This window comes from Salmo salar, chromosome 26 (genome assembly GCF_965601325.2).
Source record: "Salmo salar chromosome 26, fSalSal1, whole genome shotgun sequence".
NCBI lineage: Eukaryota > Metazoa > Chordata > Actinopteri > Salmoniformes > Salmonidae > Salmo > Salmo salar.
This window is the reverse complement of record NC_138316.1, coordinates 16,892,786-16,914,420: the sequence shown is the minus strand read 5'-3', so window position 1 is coordinate 16,914,420 and position 21,635 is coordinate 16,892,786. Positions and strand designations below refer to the sequence as shown.

The window sequence follows — 21,635 nt, the reverse complement described above, 5'->3', positions numbered from 1 at the left end:
CTATACACCAAGTCACTTGGCTCTGTCATATCCTCACATGGTCTCTCCTATCATTGCTACGCAGATGACACACAATTAATCTTCTCCTTTCCCCCTTCTGATAACCAGGTGGTGAATCGCATCTCTGCATGTCTGGCAGAAATATCAGTATGGATGACGGATCACCACCTCAAGCTGAACCTCGGCAAGAAGGAGCTGCTCTTCCTCCCGGGGAAGGACTGCCCGTTCCATGATCTCGCCATCACGGTTGACAACTCCATTGTGTCCTCCTCCCGGAGTGCTAAGAGCCTTGGTGTGACCCTGGACAACACCCTGTCGTTCTCCGCTAACATCAAGGCGGTGACCCGATCCTGTAGGTTCATTCTCTACAACATTCGCAGAGTACGACCCTGCCTTACATAGGAAGCGGCGCAGGTCCTAATCCAGGCATTTGTCATCTCCCGTCTGGATTACTGCAACTCGCTGTTGGCTGGGCTCCCTGCCTGTGCCATTAAACCCCTACAACTCATCCAGAACACCACAGCCCGTCTGGTGTTCAACCTTCCCAAGTTCTCTCACGTCACCCCGCTCCTCCGCACACTCCACTGGCTTCCAGTTGAAGCTCGCATCTGCTACAAGACCATGGTGCTTTCCTACGGAGCTGTGAGGGGAACGGCACCTCCGTACCTTCAGGCTCTGATCAGTCCCTACACCCAAACAAGGGCACTGCGTTCATCCACAACTGGCCTGCTGTCCCCCTACCTCTGCGGAAGCACAGTTCCCGCTTAGCCCAGTCAAAACTGTTCTCTGCTCTGGCACCCCAATGGTGGAACAAGCTCCCTCACGACGCCAGGACAGCGGAGTCAATCACCACCTTCCGGAGACACCTGAAACCCCACCTCTTTAAGGAATACCTGGGATAGGATAAAGTAATCCTTCTAACCCCCCCCCCCCCCCCCCAATAGATGTACTATTGTAAAGTGGTTGTTCCACTGGATATCATAAGGTGAATGCACCAATTTGTAAGTCGCTCTGGATAAGAGCATCTGCTAAATGACGTAAATGTAAATGTAAATGAAAGAACATGAACATATTTGATGCACTTTACAGATGGCATCCTTTTGCCTTTTTGGATGAATCAAAAATGCGAGACCAAAATGGCAGTTTTGCTGTTCATTGATCACTCTGCAGGACTGAGCTCCCAAGAAATCTCTCATTGATCTTACCAACATGGTATGATAAGTAGAAAGATGAGGTTGTCATTTACATAGCAAATGGGAAAAGATAACATTGCTGCTCACATCAAGGCTCGTTAAGGAAAGCTTTAATTAATTGGGGAATGTGGGCAGTTCACTGAATGCATAATGCTCCATGAGTTGAGCATGCTGGACAAGTCAACAACCCAAACTAACCTGCAGTTCATGACCACTTTCGGATTTACCTGATTAGCATGACTACGGACACAGATTGATTGTTGATTGGGTAACTTGCATTTATGTCACCACTCGATTGTTCCCTCACAAGCCAATTAACCTGCTTTCCTTATGGTCCATAGCAGATGGGAAAGGATAGAGTTATGCTATTTTTGTATTGTCAACCATGGCACACACAAGTGAGGTTGAGACTACCGTAATTTCCGGACTATTGAGCGCACCTGAATATAAGCCGCACCCACTGAATTTTTTTTAAATTATTATTTTGAACATAAATATGCCGCACATGTCTATAAGCCGCAGGTGCCTACCGGTACATTGAAACAAATGAACTTTACACAGGCTTTAACGAAACACGGCTTGTAACAAAAATAAATAGGCTTTAACGAAACACGGCTTGTAACAAAAATAAATAGGCTTTAACGAAACACGGCTTGTAACAAAAAATTAAATATTAGCAGTAAGCTTTAGTTGTCTTTTTGCACTGAGTCAATTCCTCACGCTGCTGTTTCCAACGCCTTATCATCGACTCATTAAGACCAAGCTCCTGTGCAGCAGCTCTATTTCCTTTTCCAACAGTCAGATCAATCAACTTCAACTTGAAAGCTGCATCATATGCATTTCTCCATGTCTTTGTCATGATGAGGGTGACAAAATGACTACCGTAATCAGAATGATGGGAAGTTTGAGAGCGCTCGATTTAATCTAAACAGTAAACAAAAAAGTTGTTTGACCTTAACCCGTTCGGCAATTTCATTGGTCTAATGAAAGCTTCATGCCGGCAAAAAACTGAGCACGTCACAGAATGTGTTTTTTTGGGGGGAAAAAAATTGAAAGTGGGAAAAATCCATATATTAGCCGCGTCATTGTTTAAGTCGCGAGGATCAAAGCGTGGGAAAAAAGTTGCGGCTTATAGTCCGGAAATTATGGTAAATGGATGGGTGGATATGGATTTGGTGCTCTGTAAAAGTGAATGTAACATATGCATGTTAAAGGCATTAAAAAGTATATCTGCCCTCAATACTTGAATAGCTCTGCTTAACATGAAAAACAATCATGCTTTTGCAGTTTCAAATATGTGAGTACATTCATAAAGACCTTAGTTTTGTCAACATCAACAGTGAGATTATTTTTGTCTACTAAATCCTGTATCAGGAAGTCAGCGACTACTGTGAATTCCCAGTGTGGATGCAGGAATAACAGGTGTTTAATAGTCAGGCACAGTTTTATTGTCATGCATCTGCCACTGACTCACATCCATAGAACTGTAGACTGAAACATGCTGACCCTCCCTCCTGGTCCCAGGCATGGTTCTGGGAGTAACTGCAGTCTGCAGCCAGAGATAAGCTCCTCTCTCTCTCTCTCTCTCTCTCTCTCTCTCTCTCTCTCTCTCTCTCTCTCTCTCTCTCTCTCTCTCTCTCTCTCTCTCTCTCTCTCTCTCTCTCTCACACACACACACATTATCTTGTCCTTTCTCTGTTTTTCACAGTTTTCTGCAACATCCACACGTATACTGTCTGCACACTTGCAGCGTCGTTCAGTACAGGAGATCTGATGCTGTGCCATTGTCCCCCTGTAGCCTGCTCTTTGTTTTTTGTGCTGATACAAACCGACCCCCAAACACAACAATGTGTTGACCTGGGTGTCTTCACCCAAGCCAAAAATCCTGACGTTGGGCAAAGCACTTCATCACCCTAGACTTTCTGCTCTGCCAACAGTAACAGCTGATTCTGGGGTTTCATAATTCAACCCATGACATTAGCACAGTGGAGATGTCCATTGCATCGTTGTGGCCCGCCCCAACCCCCATCCCTCCATCCTTTATTTCATCCCATGTCAATTGCAGCAGCTCTCAGCCAAACAAGGACAGCTAGACTTTAAACGCTCTGCCAATGAGTCATGTAGTTTGCCTTTTGGCAAGTGACAAGAGCACACAGAATGAATAATCAAGTGAAAGCTCTGGGTCGGAGGCTGAGATTTATTTGACAGGGGGAGAATATTTAGCTCTGTGAGGGTCATTGTAGTCATGATACCCCTAAACTCCATCATCCCTCACCCTCGCCACGGTGTGCTTCTACATCCATCCATATCCCTCTCTACTCCCACTGTATTGATTAAAGACTCAGGCAACCTAACGCCACGGATGGACGTGTTATGTCTCAGAACATGATCAGTGATACCACAGGAAGAATGGGAAACGAGTGACACGCTAAAAATATTAATGTACCTCCGCTTTACTTGCTGACACAGCTGCACTTATTATTTGTTTCACCCCCAAAATCAGAACACATTAAGTCATTCTTGCAATATCTCCATCAGCTATCTATATAATTTCCACTGAATAATCTCTGCACCAGAACCAAGAGCAATGCAAGGGAGACGTGAGTCATAGTTGAAAGGAGGACAGTGGAGCTGCTTTTCTTGTCAGTCTCTTGTCAGCCTCTGTAACTTTACATACAGAAAGGGATGTCACTTTAGCAGGGGGTGTGTTTGCACCCCCTAGAGATCCTGCATAAATTCTGCCATGCCACCTGGAAGTAAGCTCAACTCACCCTAGACTATTAACAACACAGATACAATATAACCAAATATTCACTTCCAGCCTGCAGATGTAAGAGTATAGGCAGAGAGGGACTTGGTATGAAGGCTGTGCTCGTGGCCCTGTCGCAGGTTGGGGTGAGTCTAGGTTCACTGAAGGTGGAGGTGAACAGGTGACTGTTAGAGGGTGACTGAGTACACACGCAACCCTAATGCCCTTTCATACCCTCACCACCACTGTCAAATGATCCGGGACAAAAATATTAATCATCAAAACAGTTTGTTGACACATCCTTTCCCCGCTGTCTGCTCTTACCTGTGTCGCTGAATAATTAATCTGTCCCCTCGTCTGTCTGTGCATCTTTCATCTCCCTCCCCACCGCCCGCCTGGTCGCCTGCCTGCCTGCCCGCCCGCAGCTGACGCCTGCATCTGAACACTATTGACAATGACAGTGGTGGCAGTCATCCATGTGGAGCCAGGTGGCAGGCGGAGTGTGACTGCTACCACAAGGTTACAGCAGCATATAAATAGTCAGAGAGAGAGGGAGCTTGGATCTCTCTCTCTCTCTGGGTGGAAGGAAATGTCTGGCTGAAGTTCCAGGCCCATGCTCCTGCAGTCAGTCACCAATTGTACACCTATCTCTATCAACTGATCTGAGGTGGGTTTCTCAAAACGTTTGTGCACTAAGATCGTTTGCCTACCAATAGATTTCAGATGATTTTAGTGCTTCAGAGGTTTTGGGAAACTCACCCCTGCCTTCTAAGACCCTACTTAGATTAAATATGCACATATGCTTCTCAAGACTAGAAATTAGGTAATGAATGACATTTTAGTTTGGGGATTCTGGGAATAATGCTACATTCATAACCAACTGTGATAAATTCCAGTTGTGAAGTCATAATTACTGAGTTGGGTGCATTCACGCGCTTGAGCTGGGAAATGCCATCAAACACGGAGGTCATTGAAAGGCTTGTGATTTTTAAAAATATTTTTCACCCATAAAAAGCTGCTTTCACTTTCTAAATCAATAGGAAGATGAACGGAATCAATTTTGTATTAACAATTTGTATTTTGTTTTTACTATAAACCAAAACTGCTGAAGATGCTGCCATGCTTGCTGTCTTATTGACAAATGATGTCAGAGGTTACTAATAATCAGTGGTTGGAGGGGCGTTCAAGGGGATTTTACGAGATGTTGTGAACGACATTATAAAAAGGTACAACAGTATTGTTGGCCTGCTAAAATGTTACTGAAACATTGTAGAATAGTGAACCACATGGTGTTGTCAGGAGGGTGTGAAGCATTAGGATTCAGGTGCAAAATGGTGGTATACAGTCAGGTCCATAATTATTAGCACCCTTGATGAAGATGAGCAAAAAATACTGTGTAAAATAAATAACACATAATTATTGGCGCGCCTATTTTCAGTACACCAGCACCCTACCCTTGTGAAGATAACGACACTGAGTCACACAAGAATCGTTAGAAGGTAAGCGGTTCGTCTACATAGAAAATCATAGGAAATCCCAGGACAAACTGTCTATAATACTGTAATACGCTCACGTAGATGCTGTCACAAACTCCAAACTCTACACAGTTGTCACTGACTAGTTGGATATAATTTTAAGCTCGGCGGACCTGATTTGTTTATTGACATTTTTCAATAAAACTCATGAATGAAACTGTTTATGTCAAACTGTTTTGTGTTCTACTTGTAGCCCTTAAAATAAAATGTGAGCTTTTTCTTCAATGTGAGCTTTTTCTTCACTCAAAAGGGACCAATGGAGTTAAGGTCAATGGCATCATGAACTTTATCAAGTACTAGGACATTTTAGCCAAAAACCTGATTGCGTCTGGCAGGAGGCAGTTGGCCACAAGTGGATCTTCCAGCAAGACAATAACCCCAAGCATGAATCAAAATCACAAAATGGTTAATTGACCACAATATCAACATTTTGCAGTCTCCAGACTTGAACCCTATTGAAAACTGGTGGTTTGAATTGAAGAAAGCAGCCCATAAGAACAGATGAAGGATATCAAGGATCTGGAAAGATTCTGTAAGGCGGAATGGTCTAAGATCCCTCCCAATTTCTTCTCCAATCTCATAAAACATTTAAGGCTCAGTGTCCTTATCCTCGCAACGGCGAGGGTGCTAGAGTATTGATAAAAGGTGTGGCAATAATTTTGACCTCTATATTTTTTTCTTTAAATTACTTTATAAACAAAATCCTTTTATCTGAGCAATTGTATTAACATAAAATAATAGAATTCACAAATGTTTTGGAGCATACAATATAGCTCAGTATTTGTATTATTTTATTTCACATGGTCTTTTTTGCTCATCTTTACCAAGGGTGACAATAATTATGGCTGCGTATTTACAGGTGGAGAAGGTGAATAAATCTGCATCCAAAAAGACGTTGACAGACACTAACAAACACATAACAAACAGATAAACAAAACTGTCCATTCACTGAAACTAAGGCATTGTGCCTTCAAATTAGCTTGAGCACCTGTAGATGAGGCAGAAAAAATTGCTTCCACAGCTGCGTTCAGCAGAACCCTGGGACAACATGTCACTCCAGCCTAAACTCTCTTAAAAACCCTCTAGATTCTAAGCTTTGATGAAACATTGAATATGGCCTTACTACTATTAGCCCACAGGAATGCTTTAAAAACCACATTCATACATGGCAAAACAGTCCCAAAATAAATCTAAAGGATATTTATTGTGTGTGTGTGGGGGGGGATTTCGTTGGATGTGGGGGATTGGACGGAGACATGTTGGGCAGTGTGATCAATATGATAATTTCTCTGTATGTATATATTACTTTTTTATTATTTCATGTGGCAGCCTATGAGTACATATGGTATAAAGTGTGTAAATTGACATGAATACTGTACCTGTAACCCCCCCAACAACAAAAAATAACAAAGCAAACAAAAATGTTTAAAAAAGTGAGTAGGATTTGAAGTGTCTGTCCTATATCTGAGAGATTTAAAAAAGCTTTTTGTATATTTATTTTTAGCAAGGAATGACCCATATACCTTTAACGTGGAAATTCCCTATCCAATTCATCAAATGTTTTGCCACCGTGTGCGTGTTCGTAAGGGGCTCAACGTCCGATGGTGGGGTCACATTAGTTTGTAGCCCAAACCATTCGGATACTACAGACAGAAGTTGGCACATCGGCGGTACCAACTTCAGACGAGTCCCGTGAAGCTTGTGGAGGTCCTAGAGCAAAACGGAGAATACCATCACGTTTGTGACAGTCTCAACTTTCAAGCCCAAACCTGTAAGGACTCTGCAAAAGATTTTGTGAGAAGACCAATTTTCGGGATGTGTCCTGGTCTGGCGAACAGCGCTGTAGCCCTGCCACCTTCCACCACAAAATGTGAAATGTCAGAATAATAGTAGAGAGAATGATTTATTTCAGCTTTTATTTCTTTCATCACATTCCCTGTGGGTCAGAAGTTTACATGCACTCAATTAGTATTTGGTAGCATTACCTTTAAATTGTTTAAGTTGGGTCAAACGTTTCGGGTAACCTTCCACAAGCTTCCCACAATAAGTTGGGTGAATTTTGGCCCATTCCTCCTGACAGAGCAGGTGTAACTGCGTCTGGTTTGTAGGCCTCCTTGCTCGCACACGCTTTTTCAGTTCTGACCACAAATTTTCTATAGGATTGAGGTCAGGGCTTTGTGATGGCCACTCCAATACCTTGACTTTGTTGTCCTTAAGCCATTTTGCTACAACTTTGGAAGTATGCTTGGGGTCATTGTCTATTTGGAAGACCCATTTGCGACCAAGCTTTAACTTCCTGATTGATGTCTTGAGATTTTGCTTCAATATATCCACATAATTTTCCTACCTCATAAAGCCATCTATTTTGTGAAGTGCACCAGTCCCTCCTGTAGCAAAGCACCACCACAACATGATGCTGCCACCCCCATGCTTCACGGTTGGGATGGTGTTCTTTGGCTTGCAAGCCTCCCCCTTCTTCCTCCAAACATAACAATGGTCGTTATGGCCAAACAGTTATATTTTTGTTTCATCAGACCAGAGGACATTTCTCTAAAAAGTACGATCTTTGTCCCCATGTGCAGTTGCAAACCGTAGTCTGGCTTTTTCATGGTGGTTTTGGAACAGTGGCTTCTTCCTTGCTGAGCGGCCTTTCAGGTTATGTTGATATAGGACTCGTTTTGCTGTGGATATAGATACTTTTGTACCTGTTTCCTCCAGCATCTTCACAAGGTCCTTTGCTGTTGTTCTGGGATTGATTTGCCCTTTTCGCACCAAAGTACGTTCATCTCTAGGAGACAGAACACGTCTCCTTCCTGAGCGGTATGACGGCTGCGTGGTCCCATGGTGTTTATACTTGCGTACTATTGTTTGTACAGATGAACGTGGTACCTTCAGTTGTTTGGAAATTGCTCCCACGGATGAACCAGACTTGTGGAGGTCTAAAATTTTGTTTCTGAGGTCTTGGCTGATTTCTTTAGATTTTCCCATGATGTCAAGCAAAGAGGCACTGAGTTTGAAGGTAGGCCTTGAAATACATCCACAGGTACGCCTCCAATTGACTCAAATTATGTCAATTAGCCTATCAGAAGCTTCTAAAGCCATGACATCATTTTCTGGAATTTTCCAAGCTGTTTAAAGGCACAGTCAACTTAGTGTATGTGAACTTCTGACCCACTGGAATTGTGATACAGTGAATGATAAGTGAAATAATCTGTCTGTAAACAATTGTTGGAAAAATGACTTGTGTCATGCACAAAGTAGATGTCCTAACCGACTTGCCAAAACTATAGTTTGTTAACAAGAAATTTGTGGAGTGGTTGAAAAACGAGTTTTAATGGCTCCAACCTAAGTGTATGTAAACTTCCGACTTCAACTGTATCAGGACATAATATATTCTGTATAACAACTGCAATGCATATTAGTCTACAAAGATTTTAGTAAAAGCAATACGCTTGAAAACAAAAAAAAGGAATATGTTTGGTGCCAAATGAGAGGATATGAATGGAGTGGAATGTCTCACTTAAAGGGCACTCGTGTGAATCATCAAAAACATTCATAAAACCGGAAAAGAACCAGACAATGCATGCCCTGTCAGGTAGGCCTACAACAGAATTGATCAAATGAATCAAATGCCTGATTGAAAGGTCTTTAAAGGTTTGATGCTTGGTTGCCTGCTGTTCAAGCTTTTGATATGACGTTGGGCTTCTCAGAACAATCACATTATAGGCTCATTCTAAACTGGGTCGATTCATGTTACCCAATCATAGCAAAGCAGTTATTAATAGTTTGGCCAAAACCACGTGAATACTGTAGGTTCCTCAGTCTGTCACAATGAACCATAATGTAATAGTGATCTAGCTGCCCTGAGCGTTTCCCTGGTACAGCCGATGGAGAGAAAAATTGGTCTCTTGAGAAGTAGGTCACCTACTGTATTAATTTGGGTTGCTATTCATACTTTTAGACACATTCATAACCTACATGTCTCCAATTTCTTCTTCGGTATTTCAGTGTAGTGACATTCAACCTTACAGACATTTCACTGGAAGTCCAATGAAAATGGTTTTGTCAGCGTGTGTACAATATGCTCAGAGACAATCAAGTAATGTAGCTATTCTATTCCTGGGGCTTGCTTGTGCACTTCAATGGATGCCATTTTTCACACCATTAACTACAGCCCACTGGTTTTATTCACAGCTCAAAGATAGGCCAAAAACAATCCTAAAAACGCCCACAAGCACAATTGCAACAATTGATATAAGCTGTTTCAACCGGTCTGTCGCCAGCCTGTACAGCAGGAGGAACCATTATCTCTCTCTCTCGCTCTCTCTCTCTCTCCCTCCCCTCTCTCTCCTTTATCCTCCCCTGGAGGAAGGGGAAGGGTTGCAGCTTCACATTATGTACAAAGATGCATAGCAAGCCCCCTCAATCCTCTACCTCATGTAATGGTATCTAGTCCCAGATAGCTGGCATTGTAGAAAAGATATGTGGCTTACCAGGTTGATTTGGTATGATGACTGATTTGATATAAGGGCCAATTTTGTACCTTGCCTGGGCTATAACCAGGAACTTTCATTATCATCTATGCTGAGTGCAAGGTCCACAGAAAAGGAGAGCTCAAAGGGCCAGCTAATCCACTGGGTTTTACAGGCATGCTGGGCTGGTCAACACACTGGCCCTGCATCTTAAAGTAGCTGTAGCTCCACAGCGGTGCTTGGTAAAAGAGGCTCAGGGGAATGGTATGCCAGCCTGGTGCAGTTTTCTTTTCTCTCTCATCTCCACAGCTCCCTCTCAAGGTTAGAAGCCACTAAAGCTTTAACTCTTTATGTCCCACTGCTAAAGTGTCTCTCTGTTTTATTATAGGAGCGTTATGGGTCATTCTGAGGAGGAACTAGCCTGGCTAGGTCAATGAGGTCCATCCAAAGGTCACTTCTGTGTCACGTGACACTGACTGAGGAACACAGGTATGGAGATGGGGGGGGGGGGCTGTTGCTGACTGAAGTCAATACAGATGATGCTGAAGTGGCTCTGTCGTGTTGTTCATGTGTGGAATTTAAGGAACTTTGCTGGAGGCATAATATCACCAAGTTAAATTGGAGAATTTAATTTCAGCACAGAAAGGAGGTCAAACAAGGTGGAGAAATTGACCTAGTATTGCTTCACTGCTGTTTTATCTCTGGTTGGATGTGAAGCTATAGGAAACCCTTTGGCCCAGTTGTGGCAGGTTTAGTGATCCTATCCCCTCTCAGAGGTGACGGTAAGCCTCCAGCATAGCCCAGTGAACTCCACGTGCCCGCTGGGCGGCTGGTGAGCGTTTCTCTAGCCCCTTAGCTTGGCCAAATCCTGCCCTTAATCTGCAGTAAATTGCCTCGCTAGTCACTACCAGGGTGCTGGGCTGGGGCACCCTCACTGGAGAGCACTAGAGCAGGCCAGGGTAGACTGGGCAGTCAACCTACAGTAGGGAACTGGCAAGGAAATGGAAACAGTTGCTTTCTGGGAAACGGTCCACCAGGGCACAGAGACTGATTGTAATGTGTGATAAGTGGGCTCAGGTAAACTCAAGGAAACCAGCATCACCACCTGCAGCGCTAACACATGATTAGTTTGTGGCCACAGGGGCATCTTTTTAACACATACACTGTATATTTTATTTTTTATTCAACGAAGACCTTTCCAATTAAGGCACTGATCATCTTTTTTTTCAGACCTGAGAGGTTGGGTTGGTGCACCAATTTACAACTGTCATAATTGTGCTGCTAGGCAAGGAGTGTCACTGTGACTGCACACCTAGTGTCCAACCTTTGACACTACAGCCGTCAGGTGGCCTCGTCCCTGGCTGGCCTGCCATGGTGGCACTGTCGGCGGGGGAACGGAGAGCAAACAGAGGAGAGGATAGACGTCCCATGCAGAAACAGCAGCCTTTGATTTGGATTTAGGGCCCTCCTGTGACTACCTGACCAAATTTCAGCAGTGCTGAGCTCTGTGGCAGTTAGCCGAGTGTGCCGACTCCCTTGCCGTCCCCCACCGTGGTGCTGGGGCCCGGTCCAGACTGGATCAGGACGGTGGCTCAGTGGCTCTCTGACTGATCTTCAGCCAGCTGTTTATGTGTTGTATTCCTCCCACCACATCACACGGGCCCAAACAATGCACCGTTTATAGTACGCCACGAAACATAAAAGTGCTCCTCTGGAAACTGCTTTCTAATCAGATCATTTTCTTTTGTCCGTTTTCATTTTTGCAATGATCCCTTGATTGTTAATAATGAATCAGAGGGTGCCCTAGCTGCTCGGGGATCATTGAGCCACAGTGAGAATTGGTAGCTTCTTTCAGCAGCCTGTATAATGCAATATTCATATTCAGACCCAGTGCATGTGAATGGGCATAGTCCAATAAAGCGAGCTTAGCTTAACTGTCCATTTGTTAGAGAAACAGACACAGCTTGGGGGAGAAGATGGATAGTGACGCTGCTGATGCAATCATGCCCTGTCTCTGGAACAAACTGGAACTGCACAGTAACAGCCAATCTCCACAGCCACGCTTATGAAATGGATCTGCTGTTAGACGAGCTAGCTACCCTACCATGGACCCTCTGCTTATCACTGATAGAGACAGCTGTCCTGCTCTCCCAGATCAATGATTGGGCAGTCAGACTCCGAGTTCTTGGAAATGGTGCACATTGCTCTGCCAGTGACCGTCTTTCTTTCTTCACCCCTCTCATTAGCTACGTTAATTCTCGCTACTGGTTTTCATGGCCGCCCTATTTGCATTTTCCTCTCACTGAGCATGGAAATCTTCCGTCCTCTGCTCTTCGTATGATTCTACATAATGACTAGTTCCACATAATAACAGTTCCCTATTCCCTTTTGGTTCCATCTAAAGATGTGCCTACCACTCGTCTCTCTCTGTATTGCAGCATGCCTGCTCTTCCCCTCCACTCTCCAATTTTTCTGTCCTTACCGCCTCATTTAATGCTTTCAATTTACCAGTCTTGTATCTCTCTAATACCCAATACGGATGTTTTCTTACATTTGCTATTCCTCAGCTATTTGAAATAGCTTTTTATTCTTTGGGATTCAGTTTTAGCAAAAATTATATTTCATACTGAAAATAGCAGAGGATGCTGTGATTTTCATTTGGTTCCATTTTTTGGGCTGTCAGAGATTGTAAGGGTAATGTTGACATGATACCCCGATTTAAAACATTCCTCTACAGCTGCTATTGCTGTTGATGTGTGGAGAGTATATTATCAGTGTATTTCATTTTGGAGTCTTCTTTTAGATTCTGTTTTATTCTTTCTGTGATATTGCATAATGGGATTCAAAAATGTGACACAATTGAATGGTAATGCTGGAAACATCACATCTTGAAGCGCGGCGAGTATATAGCTGCTGTAATACATTTCTCAATTGGATGTAAATAAGATCAATGGCATCTCTCTATGTGATTGCGCTGCCTTCTAAACTGACAGTTGTTATGATGACTTCTTCTCTACGGCTTGGTTTCGTTTTATGTATAGTATGCAACGTTGTTGTATCATGCCTCCATCTCCTCTCCTGTCTTCACACCTCCAGCACAGACCAATGGCTGAAGTGAGATGAGGAAAGGCTGTGGGTCTAGCTATACTATAATTGCCAGTTTTAGATCCACTTCCAAAAACACTCTCTGTTGGCTCTGCCATGGTGCCACTACTTTAACCTCCTTCTCCTCAACTCTGTGAAGGCATGATGTGACGGTATGATAGCCTCCCCTGCTGTGGCCATGGAGCATGTCTGAGATAACTCACATACAGGGCTGGGCCCAGGGCCACGTACTGTCCTGGACCTGTATGACCAGGGTTCAAGCCTGGCTGTGGAGACAGTCACTTTTGAGCTGTTGGTACAGTATGTGGACTGACGGGAGCTCTGCTTGTCTATAACCCTGAGAGCTCTGAAATCAGCCCAGCTCCCTACGGACCTCTAGAGATAATCCGATCTTTACATCTACTGCCATAAGCCATCCGGCTTCTCCAAACACCATCCTCCAACATGGAGTGATGATCCGGCGGCAGCACTGATGGGGCGGCAGTGTAGCGTAGTGGTTAGAGCGTTGGACTAGTAACCGAAAGGTTGCAAGATCAAATCCCTGAGCTGACAAGGTACAAATCTGTCGTTCATCCCCTGAATAAGGCAGTTAACCCACTGTTCCTAGGCCATCATTGAAAATAAGAATTTGTTCTTAACTGACTTGCCTAGTTAAACAAAGGTAAAAAAAAATAATCTGTCAGTTCACTTTCAGTCACCCTGACTTCTGTTATTTATTCGTTTTTTTTAACAAATCCAGTAATTCATAATTTATTTATGTGACAGATGTTATCTATTATCTATTTATACTGTATATGTTAGTGCTGGCAGAGCTAGACAGAGGTAGCTAGTGTTTTTGTTTATAAATAGCTCCAGCCAGCATTATTCCACTTGCAGGCGTCCCATAATCATCAATCACTAGAGCACCCGTTGTGTTTTTCTGGGCTCAGAGGGAAGCGTGAGCTGTGTGTGAGCGCTGCGGAGCGGTGTGAGCCGTGCCTTTGCACCTCTCCCCATGTGAGTACATGAAGGAGGGAGAGGTGAGGTGAGTGGGCGAAAGACTGGGGAAGTCAGGGGATGGTGGTGGTGATGGAGTGAGTTATGATCCCTCGCCCTCCCACCCTCCCCTTGGTCTGGTCGGACTCTATCCTCCCCTGGGTCTCCAGGTCACTGGGTGTGCCCCCGGCCCCCCGCTCCTGGCCCCCTGATCAGATGGAGGTTGGGAGGCAGCTGATAACAGACAGGGTGGGGTTGGAGTGGGTATGTGTCAGAGAGCCACTATTTACTCTTGAGAGAGAGAGACATAGATAGAGAGATGGGGAGGGAGAGAGGGGGAGGGAGAGATGGAGAGGGGGGAGGACATCCTATGAAGGAGGGTTTAATAAGAACCCTTTGCTCTTTTTCCTGTTTTGACGAAATTTACAGGAACCTATTGAACCTACTGTACCAGTGATGGGCTGGTACAGATTAATTGAATTTACACATGTGTATGCACATTGCACACACAGGTATATACACATGGACACGCACAAAAATATACACACACATACACACACACCTACCCTGCATTCTAATATCAATGAATTTTCGAAAGTACAGTAGACATTCCATAGAGACCCACACACTGTCACCCATTATATGTTCCACATACATATTCTTCCTGTTTGTTCATCCCTTTTTGATGCAGACACGCACTGATCTTTTCATCGCGTTACCATGGCAGTTGTGAAAATACAGTAGATATCCAGCTGACAACAAAATGGTTACATAACTAGTGCAGTGCCAAGTCCTGTGTCTTACCTAAGCACACCTCTTCTCTCCCCTGTGTTTCTGTTGCAGCCCTATTCTTAACTCTGCCCTGCTTCTTCTGCAGCCATTATTTAAAGAGGGTTTCATAGGACGCCGAATACATCTGAACGACACGTATTGTTGTGTACTTGATGATATCGGAATTAGCCCTTGTATGCCAAAAGGAAGATGGTATTTCTAATTACGGAAGCAGAAACCAATGTTTTCCTGCCACCTGCACCAAAGCCAAAGTTATGTCATCTCGTTGAAATCCTAATTTAAAGCATCTCTATTCCGTGAAATGCATTCTATACACTTCATTCAATGCAATCCTCTCAAGGAGTAACTCCCCCATCAACCTCCCCCCTGCAGCCCCCCACCCCCATCCCCGGAACCTCGTCCCCAGTAAGGTGAGACAGTGGCGCATGCTGCCCGCTATAGTGCCTCACCTCCCGGAGTTCCTTGGCCACATCCTTGAGCTCTTTGAGAATGCCGTCCAGCTGGTTGATCACCATCTTCATGTGGCTGCGGATCCGTTCTCTGGGGGTCTGGCTGGGGGTCTCAGAGGTGTCCCGGGCCGGAGCTCTGCTGAGGGACATCCTTCACAGGGCGACTTGGGGCCAGGGGCTGGCGGGCTGAGGCTGAGGGCAGGGGCGGGGGGGAGCCGAGTCGGGGTCCATGTCTCTGGCCGCGAGAAGCCTCAGTGCTACTGATCCGAACAGGGGCCCCGGCCACGCAGGGAGACCTCAACATCTTAAAAGCCCCTGGACAGCCAAAAGACCTTGCCTGGCCTGAGCGCTCAACCCCCTGGCGTTACCCTCCTCCATCCATGGCTCCAGGATGGATAGTACCAAAAATGAAACCAAAAGAAACATGAAAAAACTCAAGTTAGATCCACGGAACAGGAGGAAAAAGAGAAGAACAGGAGCTAAGATGGTGTGTGTGAAAACACCTTATATAATAGTGTTGAGCCAGAGAGCCTACTCATCTCATGTGTCAGTGCATACGTTTGCATCGGTCTCTGAGGAGGATATTTATTTAGATCGTCTGTATGAGGAAGTTGCTCTTTTCCCCTCCCACTCACCTCCCTTTACAATCTTATTTAGCGGGTACGATGCAGTGACATGGTGTCAGCCAGGTTACTGTAAAAGAGTGCATCCCAGGTTGTCAAGCTGAACAAGGGGTTCATGTTCAACCTCCCCTGTAGATCAGAATATCCAAGCATATTAGAAAAGTAGAACTCCCAGCAGTTGCTATTTTCTTGTTCATGATCTTGGTCTACATTATTGGTAGGCAGTAGGGACAAGCTTTGCCTTCTAAGTATACTCCCTCAGTTTGGCTTCTGTCTTTTTTAGGGAGAGAGGAGGACAAATCCTTTTGAAAACAAGAGATATTCCTCCTATGTCCTCCGCCGTGCAGTGTTCCCTTTCTCTCAGAAGTGACGGGAGAATAAACTAATCTCGAAGGAATAAAGAAATAGCCCACATCAAAAGCAACTTCTGCACACATCCATTTTATGCTCAGATGATGACCGACATGTGTTGTTCATTTCTCGTCAAAGAGAGGAGGAAGGAAGGTAGGAGGAGGGGTGAGAGTCTCTCTGTGCTTGTTTGTGTGCGTGTGTGAAGAATGTTCAATATTTTCTTCCGTGGCAGGGCTTATTCCAGTTGGCAGGAATGAGGATAAGCGGATGTCTTAGCGAGTAAAATGTGACTAATGAATAGAATGTGCAGGGAAGAATGACAAACCAACATGGTGATAAACAGGAGGAGGTGAAAGAGAAGGAGGAAGAGGAGGGTCCTTCCCCTGGCGTTAGGGTGACTTGCGTGTCCTTCGTGCTCTTGCAGTGCCCCTTGTCTTGCCCTTTCAGATCCGACTGTTGGTCCACTCTGGTCTGCAGGGGTGCGCCCAGAAACCAGACACCAGAGAAGATATGAAGAGACGATTCACTTCTCTCTTATGCTCCCTGAGTTGTTGCTAAGGGAATCCAGCAGTCTGCCTGGTTGTGCTGCTGATTGATTCATTATATTTCCTTATTCTTTTTATCTGTGCATTTCTCCTTCTGTGAACAGTTTTCAAAAACGCTGAGAGCCCTGCGCCATCTCCATCCAGCAGTAAGAGGTAAATCCCAGTAGCGCGTCCCTAGGGACACCCGGAGCCCAGGCACAGGCAGGGGGACGAGACACACTGAATCCAGGCTGATGCTACTGCCAGAGGGCAAGCTGGCCAATCACACATGACACCTGGAGAGACGGGAAGGAAAGCAGTTGTTTTTTTCTTCCTCTCTCTCTTTTTCTGTCTCGTTCCCTCTCTCTTTTCTCCTCTCTAGGCTCAGCAGCACTGCAAATAGAACACAACAGCAATAGAGCAAGGAAGAGAGAGGAAGAGAGAGGAAGAGGGAGGAAGGCAGGGAGATAGACAGGAATTAACTGCGGTGCTGGAACTTGACGATTTTTTTTAGCTGCTGTGAAAATGCACATCTAGTATCAGCAAGACTCTCCCACCTTCCAATAATCAACACGCACACACACACACACACACACACACACACACACACACACACACACACACACACACACACACACCACACACACACACACACACACACACACACACACACACACACACACACACACACACCACACACACACACACACTTACCTTCACTCTACATCAGCAGCTGTAGCTGTGTCCAGGGCTTACAGTCTATGCTCCTCGGTGATACTGACTGATTAAATCCACAGGAGGATCATCCAAGCCACACACATCCTGCTAGTTCTCTTGCAGTTTCAATCTCTCTATCAAAACACACACTGACACCCGCCTCTCTCTCTCTTTCAGTCACACACTCACATGCACGCACACACGTATATTATGCTCCCCCACTTGTTCTCTTTGCATCTTTCGCTCTCCCTATATCACTTACTGTCTTCCCAGAGAAAGCAGCTCCAGTCAGAGGGTGAAGAATTCATTCAGCGCCGTGGCTCAACGGAAGGAAGGAGAGCATGTGGAGGATGGAGATGTGGAGGAGGAGGTGGGATGGAGGAGGAGGCAGGCTGGAGGCGGAGGCAGGAGGAGTCGGAAGAGGAGGTGGACTGAACGGCCCTGACAGCAGCCCTCTTAGACACCAGAGAGAGGAGGCGGCTGAAGAATAGGGACCAGCAGCAGAGTATAGATCCGGCTGCTGCTGCTACTGATGATGCTGAGGCTGAAGCTGTTGCTGCTGTAGATGCTGATGCTACCGTTGCTCTAGTGACGATGCTGTGGAAAGGAAGAAGCCACCCGCCATCCTCATCAACCCTGCCGGCGTCGGGAAACAGCAGAAAGAGCTACTGCGTACAGAGCTGTGGAGAGGATCTGTATCAGTCAGAGCCCTCTGGAGGCTGCTCCTGACGCCACTCTCTCTCTCTCTCTCTCTCTCTCTCTCTCTCTCTCTCTCTCTCTCTCTCTCTCTCTCTCTCTCTCTCTCTCTCTCTCTCTCTCTCTCTGTCTGTCTCACTCTCTCTCCGTCCCGTCACTCTGCCCCTGCGCCCTGAAGTGTCCTCGCTGACTGCCGGATGAAGGCAGGCTGATGCCAGGGTTTATCGTGGGGCTCAGGCTATTGCCAGCACAACTTGCTTTGCTGCTCCGCTCTGACTGTGCGGAGGGAGGAGGGGCCTAGTGTTTTAAAGACACAGCACTAGTTAGGTAGCTACAGTGTCCTCTGCCTGGATCCTCTCTCCCCTCTCTCTTTCCCCTCTATGTATCGCTCTATCTCTCTTTTCTCATGATGGACTCTTCCTCCGCTCACAAACAACCGACCCTTCACTAAGGGAACGAGTGTCCAAAAATTGCTGGCTGTTGCATCATTAACACACAAAGCAGGTTGGGGTTGTTATGACCTCATCAGGGAGGGACTGCATTAACTTCCCTCTCCCTACTCTCCTCATTAGGATGTTTTGATCATAGCATGTATCTAACCCCTCCAGAGGCAATTATCTTAATGTGAAATTTGTAACAAAAGCACGATGTGTGTCTTTTAGCAAAGCAACAATGGCGTGTTTTAGCGGCAGTTGTCAGCAGGTAGTGAATGTAGGTTTCCTGTGGGTAAGTGTGGGTAAGTGTGGGTAAGTGTGGGTAAGTGTGCTAAGAGGCATTCTTTTGCATAATTGTTAAGGGAGATGTGCTGTGGATCCAGGTCCAGATGAGATTGTAGTGAGGACCAGTGTGGTTTGGACTTCCAGGATCACAGACAGTGTACCACTTATTTGAAGGGCTAATTGGGAGGATTCTACAGTAGAACATGTATTCCCTTTGTACATTTGCTTTGATTAATAAAACATCAGGTTTGCGTGTTCTCTTTCTCCTTTTGAAAACATCAGTGATAAATACTATACCATATTGAAATACGTCTCTGTGTTCCTGTAATGGTATATCAATTCTTCATTTACATATGTTTATCAAAGCATTGACTCACTCCTGCTGGTTCATGCTCTACAATATCCATAGAGTACAACCCTACCTCACACAGGAAGCGGTGCAGGTCCTAATCCAGGCACTTGTCCTCTCCCGTCTGGACTACTTCAACTCGCTGTTGGCTGGGCTCCCCGCTTGTGCCATCAAATCCCTCCAATTTATCCAGAACGCAGCAGCCCGCCTGGTTTACAACCTTCCCAAGTTCTCTCATGTCACCCCGCTCCTCTGCTCGTCCCTACACTCCATTGGCTTCCCGTCGATGTTCGCGTCCACTACAAGACAATGGCGCTGCCCCTCTGTACCTTTAGGCTATGCTCAAACCCTACACCCCAACCCGATCACTCTGTTCTGTCACCACAGGTCTCTTGGCCCTCCTACTCATACGGGAAGGCAGCTCCCCCTCAGCCCGGTCCAAGCTCTTCTCTGTCATGGCACCCCAATGGTGGAACCAGCTTCCCACTGAAGCTAGGACAGCAGAGTCCCTGCCCATCTTCTGAAAACATCTGAAACCCTACCTCTTCAAACAGTATCTTAAATAATCCTCCTCCTCCTCACCTCGACCCCCCCCCCACAAAAAAACATTAACCAACACTTGCACTTGACCACACCTCCCCCTCCCCCTCCTCCCTTTCTAGCTCTCTCTACTGATAGTTACAGTACTGAGGAAAAATGTACTTTCTATGTCTGTGATATGTGATTGTCCCACCTAGCTATCTTAAGATGAATGACTAAAATGTAAACATTTAAATTATTGACACCCTTGATAAAGGGAAAGCATTTTTTTATTTTCTTTAACAGGTAGGGGTCAAAATTGTTTTGAATACCTCACCTTGGGAGGATAACGGCACTGAACCTTTTTCAAAAATATTTTATGAGTTGGAGAATGCATTGGGAGGGATCTTAGACCACTCCTCCATATAGAATCCTTCCAGATCTTTGATATCCTTCGTCTGTGTTTATGGACTGCCCTCTTCAATTCAAACCACAGGTTTTCAGTGGGTTTCAAGTCCGGAGACTGAGATGGCCATTGCAAAATGTAGATATTTTTGGCCTATTAACCATTTTGATGTGTGCTTATGGTTATTATCTTACTGGAAGATCCACTTGCTGCCAAGTTTCAGCCTCCCCACTTGGCGCACACTGGTTGAATCAACGTTGTTTCCACGTCATTCCAATGAAATTACGTTGAACCAAAGTAGAATAGATGTTGAATTGACGTCTGTGCCCAGTGGGTCCTGGCAGAGGCAGCCAGGTTTTTGACTAACATGTCCTGGTACTGGATAAAGTTCATGATGGTGTTGACCTTAACAAGGCCCCCAGGACTAGTGGAAGCAAAATAGCCCTATAAACTGATATTTTACAGTAGGTATGGGGTTCTTTCTGCTTATGCATTCTCATTTCAGCATCAAATCCACCACTGTTATGCGTGGCCAAAGAGCTGTATTTTCATGTCATCCGGCAAATGTAATCGCTTGGAGTTTGTTAAAAGGCATTGGCACTTGGATTGGAACCGGTGCTATGGTCAAATTACATGAAAATAGAAAGTATAAAATAAATAATTCAAATTCCGAGCTACAGTGAGATCCAAAAGTTTTGGGACATATACTTTTGGACCTCACTATATATAGCTCAGTATTTGTACTATTTATTTTATACAGTCATGATTGTTCTTCTTTATCGAGGGTGTCATTAATTTCGGACTCCACTGTATATGTATACGGAAGAATGTGTGTGTGTGTGTGTGTGTGTGTGTGTGTGTGTGTGTGTGTGTGTGTGTGTGTGTGTGTGTGTGTGTGTGTGTGTGTGTGTGTGTGTGTATGTGTGTGTGTTTGCGCAGAGCCAGGATTTTCACAAGTAGCTCTCTTTTTGAAAAACAGGTGTCCTTAAACATGTACATTATTTGACTTGGATGGGTTTACTCTTAAACGCAATAACTGTTTTCAATATAATTTTTTGACATAATTGCATTTGTTATGAACAGTGACCACATCTATTGCAAGTGTATTCATAGTCTATTTTAATGGATTTGTCACTAGTGGAATTCCAGTGGGTTGAAAATTGTTCTCTCTCAGGGATGCCTTCAATGGAAAGAAATGCCATTATTTCCTGCGGCAATATATATTTTAACGGTAAGGTCATCCTGACTATTTGGTTTTACTATGAATCTGGAGTGAGTCCAGAGAAATATTGGTTCCACTTAATATTTCTACCCTGGATTTATTGTGCCTGGCCATTTATGGAGAAGTTTTATAGAACACAATATTTTTCTTGAGGGGCACACACAAAGACGTGCTTGAGCGACCGTTGGTCCAGGGGAAATCAGCCTGTTAATGTAGACCTATAACGAGTCTGGGTCTGG

At 45.0% G+C, this 21,635-nt stretch overlaps 1 protein-coding gene across 1 annotated transcript in view; it reads right to left on the bottom strand.

The window, feature by feature from the left end:
- LOC106587233 (inhibitory synaptic factor 1) overlaps positions 1-18,634 on the bottom strand; it is a 64,116-nt gene extending 45,482 nt beyond the window's left edge. Inside the window, exons 1-2 of the mRNA XM_082969461.1 lie at positions 17,748-18,634; positions 15,271-17,161 (exon numbers count right to left, since the gene is read on the bottom strand). Coding sequence (XP_082825587.1) covers positions 15,271-15,420 — 150 coding nt within the window. The 5' untranslated portion in view covers positions 15,421-17,161; positions 17,748-18,634. The remainder of the gene's footprint in view (positions 1-15,270; positions 17,162-17,747) is intronic.
- Positions 18,635-21,635: the final 3,001 nt, after the last annotated feature.